Consider the following 15,308-nt stretch of genomic DNA (forward strand, 5'->3'; position numbering starts at 1 on the left):
TGCTTGCTCAGGTCTAGTTGCACTTCCCCAAGATCAATCTCTCCTACAAACATGCAATTATAAGCCAATTAACAACTACTTATTTATTGCATTTGCTCTACTTCCCATTGAAAATCCCCTGCATGTCTGATGGTAGAAGAACCTTAACGAGTTCCCTACATTGATGGAAGGAGGAGGAGAAGGAACAAAAAGAAATCTGAGGTTTAACACTGTGCTAAGCTCTGGGGATACAAAAAAAGAGGCAAAAAAAACCCAGGCCTTTACCTTCAAGGAGCTTACAATGTAATGAGGAAGACAATATGCAAATAAATATATGCAAAGCAAACTATATTCAAGATACATAGGACATAATTAACAGAGGGAAGGAACTAAAAATAATTGGAGTTAGGGAATGTTTTCTGTAGAAGATAAGATTTTAGTTGGAAATTTAAGAAAGCCAGGGAGGTCAGTAGCTGGAGCAGAGAAGGAAGAGCACTCTAAGCATGGGCAACAGTTAGTGAGAATGTCTTGTTTGTGAAACATCCAGAAGGCCAGTTTCACTGGATGAGAGAGTATATTTTGAGAAGCAAAGTGTAAAAAAATTGGAAGGATGGGAAGTGACTAGGTTATAAAGGGCTTTGAATGTTAAATAGAGCATTTTGTATTTGCTCCTGAAGGCAATCAATAATAATAATAATAATAATAGTAATAGTAATAATAAACTTTTATATAGCACTTACTCTGTGCCAAACACTGTGCTAAGCACATAAAATTATTATCCAATTTAATCCTCACAGCAACCCTGCAAGGTAGGTGTTATTATTAGCCCCTTTTACATATAAGAAAATGGAGACAGATGGAGTGTAAGTGACTTTCCCAGGATCAAACAGCTAGTATGTATAAGAGGTTAGATTTGAACTCAGGAAGAAACAAAAATGTGTTATCCAAAGGGGTAAATTCTTGAAACCAGAGGCTCACTTGTATGCCATGGCACATCATTGGACTAGTTGATCTCTATCATCCCTTCCAATTTTAATTGTTAATGAATCATTCTCTTTTTTAAGAGGCAAGAGGAAACAGCTGATATGCTCCAACTCACTGTTAAAAGGAAGCTATGCAGAGGCATGCGTTTGGGAAATTGCAATGCTTTTAACAATTCTTCACTTCTGTCTGATGTAAAGGCCCATCTTCTCAACATAAAACATACTCCTATTGATATTGAATGGTTGCAAATCTTGGAACACCAGAATCTACAGAGTCGAAAGTCACCAAAAGGACAATGGAGAAATGTATCATGAATACAAATAGGCTTCAGTATGCAATCATGACAAATGGAAGCATTAGGGATTATCATATATGTATGTAAACAAATTATAGTAGTACTGTGTGGTAGAAAAGAAACTGCAAGCAGAGAAAATAGCCATTAATTGGGAAATCATTGGAATAATCATAGAATATGAATGGAATGGAATGCATTGGGCTATAATCAATAACAAATACAGGAAATTCAGAGTAACATGGGAAAACCTGCATGAAGTGATACAGAGTAAAGAAAACAGACCCAGAACAATATATGCAATGGCTACAATAACATAAATGAAAACAATACTAAAAGTCAGTTGAACTTGAATTAATTATAATGGCAATCTTGGTTCTGAAATATACCTTCCTCCTCTTTGTAGCAAGAGCTTTGTAGCAATTCTTTGTAGAGAATTATAGGTGTCAAATGCTGCACATACTGTCATATTTAATCATTTTGTTGGTCAACTTTGCTTAAATATTTGTCTTTATCACATGGTTGAATAGTGTTTGTGTGTCACAAAATGAAAGTGGCATAAATATCTAACATACCATTAAAATTTTACTTTTTAAATTAGAATAAAAAATATTGATTCCATGTTTAACTAGGAAAGGAAAGAATCTATCAAGAGTAGAGGATAACATGGAATGTGGTGGGATAGAATACATGAAATAGTCAAAAAACCAAAGGCACCTCAGAGCAACTGGTGAATATTCTAGAGTAGATTAAAAGAAAGACATTAACAAAAATCGTCAGTTGCAGCTAAGTGGTGCAGTGGATAGACCACCGGCCCTGGATTCAGGAGGACCTGAGTTCAAATCCGGCCTCAGACACTTGACACTTACTAGCTGTGTGACCCTGGGCAAGTCACTTGAAGCCCAATTGCCTTACCAAAAAAAAAAAAATTTGTCCATGATGAGAAAGCATGGAAAGAGTTGTTCATGATGGGAAGACATGGATAAGCTGTGGTCTATAGTAATGGAAGGAGGTCCCATACTAATTATCTCATGAATTTTTTGGCATATTGAAATATACTATTAAGAATAGTATGGACCAAGAGCACTTAAGCACATTTCCCAGTTTCTATTGTTGTATAAAACTGACTAGCACCATATGTTGTAAAAGTAAGCTTGTATCAGTCATTAAATATAACTGAAGTTTATTACAATTAAGTATACATTCTACACACATATGAATTTCTGATTATGTGGCATCCTATTAAAAATTAGGACACCTATAGTGCAATCTGGTCATATCCTTCAAAGTGCCATATTTTTATCATATCCTTTAAAGAGTAACTGAAGCTATAAGGAATGGTCCATTTCATGGCTAAAGGAACTAAAGACCATTTAAAGAAGACATACTATCTTCAAAGCTGTTATGATTCTCGCTTTCTCAAAGAAACTGAAGAGCTTTGCATTCTCTAAGTAGGCAAATATTTCAACAAAGCATTGAGGCTCAAAACCTTTCTAGAGGGTCCTGTTCCATAGTTTTCTCTTTATTGATTTTTGACAAACTCAATTTCTCTCTGTTGACATGTTGGCTTGTCTCAGTTCAATGCCATAGAATTTTCTTTCACATATTTTGTAGCGCTAGAAAATGTCAGTAAAACAAAATAGATTTTTTAATGAAGTTCAAAGAATATCAATGAAATATCAAAGGACTACATTAAATGAAGCCCATGAATTCCTAGAATCATAGATTCTAGCACTTAGGAGATGTCCTAGCACTTAGGCCTAATTTCCTGCCTTCAGGAAAATGGGTTATTTATCCCAAAGTCACAGATAAAGCACCAGTGGCCCAGAAAAGTGAAGTGACTTATCCAAGGCTGTCTTATTAGAGTAGATAGTGGCAGAGCTAGGTCTAGAACACAGCTTTTGTATCTCTCAATCCTGTTCTTTTTCTTTTCTTTTTTTTTCTTTTCTTCTTTTTTCTTTTCTTTTTTTTCTTTTCTTTTTTTTTCTTTTCTTTTTTTTTTGGTGGCACAATGAGCTAGTAAGTGCCAAGTGTCTGAGGATGGATTTGAACTTCGGTCCTCCTGAATCCAGGACCAGTTATCCACCTAGCTGCCCCCTAATTCTGTACTTTTTCAACCTTCATGCTGACAAGCTGGATTTCCAGAGAATGGCTGGCTACTTGTCCTGTCAGGGTTGTAGGGTTGTGTGTGTGTGTGTGTGTGTTATGTATATATGTATGTGTACATATACATATATATTCTGATCTAATACAGTAAACATTTATTAAGTACCAGGCACTGTGCTAAGCACTGGAGATACAATTAATAAAAAGAAAGAGGTGGGGCAGCTAGGAGGTGCAGTAGATAAAGCACCTTTCCTGGATTTAAGAAGACCTGAGTTCAAACCTGGCCTCAGACACTTACTAGCTGTGTGACTCTGGGCAAGTCACTTAACCCTCATTGCCCCACAGAAAGAAAGAAAGAAAGAAAGAAAGAAAGAAAGAAAGAAAGAAAGAAAGAAAGAAAGAAAGAAAGAAAGAAAGGAAGGAAGGAAGGAAGGAAGGAAGGAAGGAAGGAAGGAAGGAAGGAAGGAAGGAAGGAAGGAAGGAAGGAAGGAAGGAAGGAAGGAAGGAAGGAAGAAAGAAAGAAAGAAAGAAAGAAAGAAAGAAAGAAAGAAAGAAAGAAAGAAAGAAAGAAAGAAAGAAAGAAAGGAAGGAAGGAAGGAAGAAAGGAAGGAAGGAAAAAAGAAAGAAGGGTCCTGCTCTCAAGAAGCTTGCAATCTAATGAGAGGATACAACACAAAAAAGGAGGCAGGAATGTGGAGGAAAGGGAGGGGGGAACAAGGAGGAATTAAATACCAAGGGCTGTCTTGTTCTATCAGGGAGCAGTTTGTTCCTCCAGGGGGCATCTTGTTTCATGGGGTGTAGGGGGCGGTAATCTTGTTCCATGGAGCTGGAACCAGGGAGGGTGGCAGACATATAGTGGAGTGAGCACAAAAGTCCAGTTTTTGCACTATATAAAGATGGGCATTAGGAGGAGTTTGGTACTCTACCTTCCAGTCCTGCAATCATTGAGAAGGAGCTGAGGGAGGTAGCATCAGTCAAGACTTGAATTAGCAGCATAGTATTGAGATTACAAGTAATTATCATAACTTGGTAGGGCATCTTGTTCAGTAGAGGTGAAACCAGTAATGTAAATAAATAATACACACACATATTTCTGTGTGTGTGCATATATATATAAATATATATATATATATATATCTGCACACACAATCATACATTGTATTATGTGTACATATATAATATTTATACACATACATACACTTCTATAGTGTTATGTGTACATGTGTGACATTCTAACTTATTCCCTTTTAAGCACATGATTTAAATAATCTGCACATGGGAAATACAGTTTCTGATGGTGCTCTGCTTCAAAGTTATTTGCTATGTGTGGATAACAAATTGTTCTAAAAACATTATTTATACATGACAATATTGGGACTGCCTTCATGGAGCTTTTAATCTAGGAAAAGTGATAAAATATGTGCATAAATAATATCCAGGCAGCTTGGCAGAAGAGAGGTGATCTCAGAATCAGGAAGACCTGGGTCAGTAGGCAACTGTCAGACTACAAATTAAAAAAAAAAAACCTGCATTAGTAGAGAGAATTTCCTTATCAGGGAGTTTCCCATACCAATAAAAACACAAATCTAGTTCCTATGCCTATAAGTAACTATAATACAAAGTTCCTGATTGTTTGAGAGAGATTCAAAGTGCTATGAGATATTGAAACATGCAAACCACCTTCAGTTAAGGTGATGGACTCAGAACAGACTGAAGCTTTTTAAAAAAAAATATGATTAAAGAAAGAATTTTTTACTTGAGTGTGTATATACATATACGTATATGTGTGTATGTGCATATGTATGTGTACATATATACATATATATATATGAACAGGTTTTGTTTTGCTTGGATTTTCAATGTGTGGGGGCAGGAGGCAGAAAGGAGAGAATTCAGAATTTAAAAATAAAATAAAAATTTTTAAGTACTATGAGAAATCAGAGGAAGAAGATATCACTTCCATCTGGAGATATCAAGGAAGGCTTCCTAGAGGAGGTAACATGAGAACTGGCTCTGAAAAAAATAGGAAGAAAAAAATGAATAAAGGCACAGAGGTGTTACTCAAGCAGCAGGATTTGCCAGCAGTGATCTTTGATTTGTATAGAAAGTTCGCTTACCCTATTGTACATGAGTATCTTTTTTTTTTTACCACTCCCATTGTTCATAGAAACAGACAATAGTTGATATATGTGTACCTAGTTTACCATGAGGCAGATTCCCTTTACACATATATGAAAGGATTACTTTTATGTTTAGTACTCCTTGACAAATGTTTTCTTCTATTTCTCTCAAATATGACCTACATTGAATTTGTATCTCCTTTTCTAAGTTGGGCACAGAAGCCATGTGTCTAAATCTTTAAAGAATGGCTTTATGGATCTAAGCAGCTGAAGACAGGAGAAGTGTTAAATTTAAAAAGAAAAAAAAATTGGTTTTGCATTGTACATTTGTTTTATTGCCATCAAAAAGCACAAGAAACAGGGTCATGAGCACATTACGTGAACGGCTCTAGAAACATTTGCAAGTAGGAAAGGAAGAAATTTGAGTTGAATTCCAGGAAACTCCTTCTTTTTAAAGTGACTTTTTTTCATCAGTACCGTTTCTCAAACTCAATTTCCATTTCCATTTGTAGATACTACTGTCTGAATAATGTAGACATTGTTTTAAAGGCACATATTTTAGAACTGCTCACTAAAAAATATTTTCATGTTATGCTAGATTACAGATCACTGTGTAATCTAGACTCACATCTATGAGGTAGATTTATACCAATAAGACCCTAAGTCATAGTGATTCTCTACTTAGAAGAATAGTTATAAAATGCCTCCTGGGTGTGTCCCTAAGTTGAGAGAAAAACTCTCAATAATGGGCTGGGAATTGAGCTCCCAGCCTCTGCTAAGGAAAGGTCCTGCTCTCCTGTTATGGCTCCCATTTCACCCTCTTGGAACAAACAAAAAGACACCCAGCAACATAAGGATGGGGTTCACCATAAGTGTGTATGAAAAACAACATAAAATCCAGCAAATAAAGTTTAATAAAATAATTTTTAAAAAAAACTATACACAGAAGTAAGGCTGGAGCAGGTTAGGGCCTCTCTTTGAGATCTGGTTTCTCTCCTCTAAAACAGTCAGCCTACCAGCTTATCTATTCAGATGGACATCATTTCTCAATCCTACAGAAGGGAAATGCTTACAGCCATTTCTCCCTTCTCTCCTCATTCTCCTCAAAAAACAAACAAAACTGTTTCAGAGTGTCTGCTCCTGGACATTGCAATGGATTGTTGGTATGTTAGCCTGCCCCTCATATAGTCCTCTAGTTACCTGGATGACTGGAGGTCTCAAGTAAATTAAGGCAAACCTATTTTTTCTACAAAACTATCTAATTCAATCTTCTAATTTTTCAGAAGAGTATACTAAAGTTTATAGAGGTAGAATGAATTGTCCAAGGTCAGAAGAAATAAATGGCATAGTTGAGATTTGGAGCTCCAAATTCAGGGTTAATTCTTTTATACCATGGTATAAGAATTGTAGTAAAATTCTATTAACTTCTCAAATTTCTAAACTTTCATTAGGTCCTCTCTTATCTAAATATAAAAGTATATCTTTCTTCCTTTTCTATACCAGATTTAATCATAACTGAGAAATCAGAATAGAGACATACACGAAGTCTATGTGTATATTACATTCATATGTATATCTTTTGTATATGTATGTGTGTATACACACACATATATGAATATATACAGAGAGAGAGAAAGTTAGAAATATCTATATTTATCTATACAAGCACACAGAGTACACATTGGGGAAATCAATTTGATTATCTTATTATCATTTTGGACATGTATTTTCCTAAGCCAAAGGCAAAATGCTATGAAATTTGGAAAGACACTGGAGAAGGAAATTGCTTTTACAAAACACAGGGACTTTAAATACTATAATGATGTGAATGAAAAGATTTATTTTTTTTGCAACTATGAAAAAATCAACAAAAAGCCACAGGAATCTTAAGGGAGGATGGTAGAAAACATGTGAATAAGGATAACAGGAAGGACAAAACAAAAATATATTGTAATGAGTATAGACAACAGAAGGAGAAAATAGATGAGGAGTTTGGGAAATAGTTCATAATCCTGGCACAGAGGGATTATGTGATGAGCTATTAGGGATTTTAATTATGCACACATCTTATAGAGCTTTCTCTGCCCAAAGTATCTAACCCATGATAATGACAATTTCTTCAAAAAAGTAAAAGAAGTGGCATAAGAAACATTTATTCTGCATCTAAGTCTACTTAACAAGGAGGAATTGGTTGTTGAATTAAAAATGATGGGAACTGGAAAAGGAACCATTGCTTTGTAGAATTCATGATAAAGAAAGAGGGAAAATGTGGGCATAGTTGGAAAGCCCATTAAATTTTTTGATGCCACATTTTAAAACTCCAGAGAAAAGATGGCCTACAATTCTACAAGAGAAGGTGAGTCAGCAAGATTGGGAATTTCAAGAATGAAATGTGAAAGAAACAGAGCAATTCAATAGATTGAAAGATGGTACTGTGACCCTGGGCAAGTCAATTCAAAACTTTGCCTCAGTTTCCTCATCTGCAAAATGAGCCAGAGAAGGAAATGACAAACCACTCCAGTATCTTTTCCCAGAAAACCCCAAAACAAGTTCACAAAAGAGTTGGACATGACTGAAACAATTCAACAAAAGGCTTCAAGACTACAGCTGAAGAACTGGGCATATTTACCAGAAAAGAGGAGTTAGGGGAGTGACAAAAATCATCTTAAAGTATTTGAAGCTTTATCATATGAAAGAGAAACTGGGCTTCTTTCACTTGACCACAGAGGCAGATATAGGAACATTGGGTAAAAGCTACAGAAAGGAAGATTCAGGCCCAACATAAGAAAAATGTCCAAAAGTAGATTGGATTGTCTCAAAGAGATGATAGATTCCTACTCACTAGATAAATGGAAGCAGAGGCAGAATGACATTTATTGTTTTTCAGTTATTGGTTGAATTAGGTATTCTCTGAGATTCCCTGAAACCCTGAGATGCTATAATTCTCTGGCTGTGGGATCACCCAAATAATATTCTTAAATATCACACCCTTACCTGGTTTATTTACTTCCTAAACCTTTCCTCTCTGAATCATCTTTCATCAATCAGCAGAATCCATAAAAATATAACCTGTGCCCCTAAAGTCTTCTCTTTTGTTGTCCAGGACTTAATATTCTCTGGCAATGCTTCCCAGGTTACTTCTATTAGTATCATTTGTGTTTACTTGAATGAATAATAATAAGTACTGATTATCAGTCTGAAAATTTTGACTTGTAACATCTGGGATATACATATATATGTGTGTGTATATGTACACATACACATACTTATACATATATACACTGATATATGTATATATATGTATATGTGTATGTGTGTGTATATATATATCAAGAAGACAGCTGACTTTTCCATTGTTAATATAAGACTGACAAATAGTCACCTGGTACCCCTCAGAAGGAAGTTTTTAGGCATTGTTACTTCATCCTTTTCATCTTTACACTCTTGGATAAACTCTCACTTATTGGCATCTAAGAGCCACACAACATTACTTGCAAGATAAAAAACTAGTTCTTCCTGACCTGGTTCAAATTGCCAATTTAGAAATGCTTCAGACCTATCATTTCTTTCTGTAGCCCAGGGACCACCTCTCTTTTGTGTGAACCCTCCAGAAATGCTGTCCTATATTTGAGGTAATCCTTAGTCACCATTCCCTCAAAACCATAGTTCATGAGCCTCCAACAATGTCTTCACTTGTATCATGCAGATATAGAACACAATCATTCAAAACAAAAGACATTTAATTAAATTACACACCCTGATGTCCACACAAGGCACACTCTGTCAGATTACCACACCAGAAGTAGGGAGTGATACACATTAGAAAAATGCATACAAGTAGGATGTAAACATAGAAGGCACACACATTGGGAAGACATATGACCAAGAGATGTGTGAAGGAAACCATGTGATTGAGAAATATGTATGTAGGGCATATATAAAGAAGCATGCGTAGCCAAGGTACATGCATACCTCCAACACCGTATGGAAAAGAATCAGATCTTGGATTCAGAAAATCTTGCTTCAAAACCTAATTCTTCTACCAGAAGAATCTAGTTATATGATTTTGGTAAGTCACAACTCTAGATGACATTTTCTTCATCTTTATAAACTGGAGGCAGTTAGGTGGCTCAGTGTATCAAGCACTGGGTCTGAATTCAGGAAGACATGAGTTAAAATTCAGACTCACACACTTACTAGCTGCATGACTCTGGGCAAATCACTTTAATCTTTATTTGCCTCAGTTTTCTTATCTGTAAAATGGGGATAATAATAGCTCCTACCTCTCAGGGTTGTTGTAAGGATCAAATGAAATGCTACTTATATAGCCCTTAACACAGGGCTTGGCACAAAGTAAGCCCTACATAAATGTTAGCTATTATTTAAAGTGTGAGAGTTGTATTTCTCTGTTAGTCATCACTCCACTGCTCTCATGGCCACAAAACGTTTCTTTCCTACCAGCATCTAGACTTTATCTCTTTAGGGTCACCTGCTCTTTTCAAGTATACATTGTCTAGAGAGCCTCTCCCTCATAAGGATAGATTAATATCTCCTTAGTCATAGTGGGTCTATGAGCTGCCACATATAGGTAAGGAAGGTAGTGTCCCCATGTTAAGATTAAATCTTGTAGGATAAATAATTGTCTTTATTTTGAAATTTAAACTGTGATTTTAGAAAACAGGTTAGCCCCCTTGTGGCATATCATTTAGTATAGTTTTGCTTTTACACATTTAACCAATGGAAATCTGTGATTGGATTTTAAGTATGAATATCTCAGACATTTTTAAGCCAAAAAGAAAAAAAAACTCTTCAAAGAAGCTACGGAAGTTGGATTATCTTCAAAGATACTCTTTCAAATCAGTTTATATTCCCAGATATTTAAATATTTTAATATTCACAGACATCTATGTAAGCAATCACTTTCATTCATTTATCCTCATATACTTCTTTGATGTGTGACTCTAGACTGGACAAGTCACTTAATCCCTCTTTGCCTTAGTTTCTTCCTTTGTAAAACAGGGATAATAATAGCACCTACCTCACAGGGATGTTGTGAGGACAAAAGAGATTATAATTATAAAGCACTTAGTACAGTGCCTGGCACATATATAAATATTATATTTATATAAATATATACAGCTATATAAATATTAGCTATTATTATTATTATGCATTTTAGTGTGGACCTTCAGCTGAGTCTGGTGCTTCAGGTTCAAAATTAAAATGAAATGAGACCCATGTAGACTATCGCACAGTTAACAGAAGTTTATTTAGTCATAGAATGGAAAGTATACTACATAAGCACTGACCCTGGATTCAGGAGGAAAAGAAAGAAAGAAAGAAAGAAAGAAAGAAAGAAAGAAAGAAAGAAAGAAAGAAAGAAAGAAAGAAAGAAAGAAAGAAAGAAAGAAAGAAAGAAAGAAAGAAAGAAAGAAAGAAAGAAAGAAAGAAAGAAAGAAAGAAAGAAAGAAAGAAAGAAAGAAAGAAAGAAAGAAAGAAAGAAAGAAAGAAAGAAAGAAAGGAAGAAAGAAAGGAAGAAAGAAAGGAAGAAAGAAAGGAAGAAAGGAAGAAAGGAAGAAAGAAAGGAAGAAAGGAAGAAAGGAAGAAAGGAAGAAAGGAAGAAAGGAAGAAAGGAAGAAAGGAAGAAAGGAAGAAAGGAAGAAAGGAAGAAAGAAAGAAAGAAAGAAAGAAAGAAAGAAAGAAAGAAAGAAAGAAAGAAAGAAAGAAAGAAAGAAAGAAAGAAAGAAAGAAAGGAAGGAAGGAAGAAAGGAAGGAAGGAAGAAAGGAAGAAAGGAAGAAAGCTAGCTCATTAATCCAATTGAACACAACTTCCCTGAGTCTCTGTTGGCCATATTGGCACCCAGTCAAGCCCTAGGAACAGCTACTCCTGCCTCTCCAAGGGTTATCTTCCACATTCAGCATCAGTGGCATAAGCCTTATCTCCTGAGCCAATTAAATATCAAGGATGGTCTCAATACCTTTTAAGGAAAAACTAAACTAGTTTACATTGCAACTATTGCTCTTGTGGGATTATGCATGGATCTTGGCTTCTCACTTCCTATTGCCTACTTAATTCAAACTCCTTTATGGGCATTCTAGACCATCCATAATCTGGGGACAAACTACTTTTCTATCTTTAGCTCAAACTACTACTCTCCACATACACTGTGGCTCTAGTCAAATTGGACTATTTGTCATCCCTAGATTATGTCCTGTGCCTTCCTCTTTTCCAAAGCCTACTCCAATACCATTTAGTATCTGTGTGACCCCGGGCAAGTCACTTAACACTGTTTGTATCAGTTTCCTCATCTGTAAAATAAACTGGAGAGGGAAATGGCAAACCACTCCAGTATCTTTGCCAAGAAGATCCCAAATGAGATCACAAAGAGTCAAACACGACTGAAATGACTAAAAACATTTTTAAAAGACCACTTCACATATTGCTTCCTCCAGGATGCGTCCACATATTTCTTCCAGTAAATAATGGCCTTTTCTCATTCACAAAACTTTCCTAGGACAATTATGATGTGTGTTTTTGGTTCTATGGTATATGAAGTCATATGTTATAACCCTGAGCCCTGCACATAGACAGCATTTAATAAATGTATGTTGAATAAAATTGAATTATACTATCTGTAATTTGGATATTTTTCATATTCTTCTACTAAACTTCATGAAGGCAGAAAACTAGCCTTTGTAAGCCCCTGTGAAGAAATGTGGGCACATCAGTATGTAATTAATAAATATTTGTTGATGGAATCAAATTGATTTTTATAAAAAGCTATTGTGGAATAAATATGTATTGGTTAACATTCCTCTTACTATTGTTAAGTAACATCACACACAGTGATGGCACAAATCAAGGCTGATAATTGTTCAAAGTATGTCAGAGCTCCAAAGTGTGTTTGTGAATATGTCTGTATGTATGGATGAGGTAGCAAAAGTTTTCTTATAGCAGCACAATTCAAAACTCATTAAGCAAATTTGAAAACTTAAAAACAAATCATCAAAATTCTAAATTAAATGGATTTTCCCCTGTTTTCCACCTTTAGAGGAAGTGGCAAATCCAAAGTTATATCAGGGACTTCATTTAAAATAATATTAAAAATTTTTAAACTTCCAGGGGTTATTCTGGGGTCAAGGCACACAGAACTTTATTTCAACAGATGTTGTACATATCCTCTTCCGCAGTGAAAATTGATAGTTCCAAATGATGGCTCTAAAGCAATATGAGATCTGCAGTCAGCAAAGAAAAATGAAATTATGTTAATTCTTCTTACAAAGGCAAAAAAGCGGCCTCATACATTTTAAAATGCTTTTCCACATCAAGATTAAATAATAACAAAGGTTGCTGATTAACCAGAAAAGCCCATTTTAACCAAAACACCCCTTTCCTGGAACATTCCAGTTAAGTAAGGTTTTAGTATGCTCCATACCTCAGAATTCTAATATGGCCAAAAGGTAAAGGGTTGGAGAAGTAAAAAGATAAATGAAATTATATCTCTTTTTCAGGAAGAGCTGGGCGGGGCGGGGGGGGGAGGAATCATCGTGACTGTGGCAACAGATTCAAAGTTCATTCTTTTCTTGCACTTTTTAGCACAATGAAACATTTGTGAAAGTGAAACAGAAAAGCATAGGCTGAATTCAGAGTCTGTATAGTTGCAAAAGCATAGACACATTTTTATGATACTATCATTGATGTTGGGCCTGAATCCAGGTGGGTAGTTTGTCTTAATGCTGCATAAGTTACAGATCCTGTCATCATTTCTTATTTGGAGCAACCCTAATTCCACCTTTCTGGCTATAAAGTGTCAAGCTCAGAAGCAATCCGGAAAATCACTTCCATTTATTACAGGAAATGAAACTCACATTTGCAAGTGTTTACATCAAATATATTTACATAAGGCAAAAATACTTACAAATTGCTCAATTTCAGCAGCTTCTTAAAATGGGATAGAATGACCGTTCTCAAACTGTAATTTTTCCATTGATGTTTATGGACTTTATTTTCTCTTCATTCCTTTCTGTCTCTGTCTCTGTCTCTCTCTCTTTAATATAGCCAGAGCTACCTACAAGCTGCAAGTGATGTGCCTGGTGGTCACAACCTGGATCCCTCTGCTAACTACAACTCTCCAAAATTCCGCTCCCGGAATCAGAGCTACATGCGGGCAGTCAGCACTCTGAGTCAGGCCAGCTGTGTTAGTCAGGTTGGCCATTTCTTTTTATCCTTTACCCAAACCACAAAGTCACATTTTATTAGAAGTTTTCTACGTTAATAAGTGAGAGCTCGGCAGTGATATTTAAGAGTGCCAGAAAGGAAAGACTATGAAGTAACTTTATTTCTGATTGGTAACAATGGACAGATTTTTAAGGCTGGGTGGTTTTTTTTTGGGGGGGTGGTATTATTATTTATTGTACTACTTTAATATCTTAGTCATCTCTCCTTGGCACAGGAAATATAATTGATGAGTGAGCCATCTTTATACACACAGATTCCCCTCTTATTCCAGGGATGTTTTACTGATAAAATGAGGGGATGATGTGGGTAAGATAATGTTATGGTATCACTTTGCTAGGGAACCAAAATCCCATCCAGCAGAATCTTTCAGGACAGAATCTCTGAAGGTTTAGTAAGTAGAGTTGAGGATAGATACTGCTACATTTTTAGTTGTTTCAATTTTCATATCATCTCATTACCAAGGTGGGGCTGAGGCTTGTTGTTGTTGTTGGGTTTTGTTTTGTTTTGTTTTGTTTTGGGGGGGCGGTCTTTTACTTTCCAGATACTTTACTGATATTTAAAATATGCTTCCACTGGGTAAATACCAAAGTTCTGGTTATTGCATCATGGTCCAAATTGCTGGACTTCCCATACTTATGATTAACTGGGAAAACGTGATTATTCTGTTTTTCCACTTAATTATAGTTTTTAAGAAAATGCAGTATAGGAATTCTTATAAAAGCTGTGGTGTAAATTTTAACATTATAAATTATTATACTTAAATAAGATGTGTGATTTGTAGCAAAAATTTAAATAATTGTAAAGGTATAATTACTTGTCCTTAATCAAGTGATCAATCAAAAAGCATTTAAGTGTCTACTATGGTCTAAGTACTATGCTAGACACTTAACTGTTGTCAACCTCTCCTTAACCTAACACTGACTTTTCTCAGGCTCATGTAGAACACTTTCTTTAACTCTTTCTGAATCTTTAGATGTGAGAAGCTCCTCCTAAAAAGAACAAATAACTTTAGGGGAATCAAGAATATCTTTATGGAGAATGTTGCTTTTGATCCAGACATTGGGTAATGGGGAAGAATTTTAATGCGGAAAATCAATAGGAGGGCTTTCTAGGTAGAGGAATCATCAGATACTAAGATTCACAAATAGCAAAGTATGGTGTGCATTTGGGCATGGTGATCTTATTCAAAAATGAAAAGGAAGTGGTAAAGCCCCAGTAACAAATCTATTCTTTTGCCAGATTAAAAAAAAAAAAACCACCTGCTTTTACCTTGGGGTAATTTCTTACTGACCATTACATGAAAGTTTTGTTGATATTCTTAATGCCATAAAGAGATGACTCAGAAAGCTACTGACAATCTACTTAACTGCTCAGGCCATTTCTATCTGTTCCTCTAATGATGAATTATTCTCTATTGACCTTTCTCAGAGCACTGCTAGATCTGACAATCTGGCCTTGTCTGGAAAAGCACCCCTAAACTTTGTTTTGAATTTTATGAATAATATGCCCTCAAGTGTCAGAGAGAACGACTGATCGTTTTCTCCCAAGTTTCCTTTCCTTGCTTCCTTGTCCTAAAATGTTGTTTTTT

At 35.5% G+C, this 15,308-nt stretch overlaps 1 protein-coding gene across 10 annotated transcripts in view; it reads left to right on the forward strand.

Annotated features, from left to right (window-relative positions):
* DLGAP2 (DLG associated protein 2) overlaps positions 1-15,308 on the forward strand; it is a 1,236,668-nt gene that overhangs the window by 1,096,773 nt on the left and 124,587 nt on the right. For all 10 annotated transcript variants that reach the window (XM_043984242.1, XM_043984239.1, XM_043984244.1 and 7 more), the window contains one exon: positions 13,541-13,688. In XM_043984242.1, coding sequence (XP_043840177.1) covers positions 13,541-13,688 — 148 coding nt within the window. The remainder of the gene's footprint in view (positions 1-13,540; positions 13,689-15,308) is intronic.

This window comes from Dromiciops gliroides, chromosome 2 (assembly GCF_019393635.1).
Source record: "Dromiciops gliroides isolate mDroGli1 chromosome 2, mDroGli1.pri, whole genome shotgun sequence".
Classification (NCBI taxonomy): domain Eukaryota; kingdom Metazoa; phylum Chordata; class Mammalia; order Microbiotheria; family Microbiotheriidae; genus Dromiciops; species Dromiciops gliroides.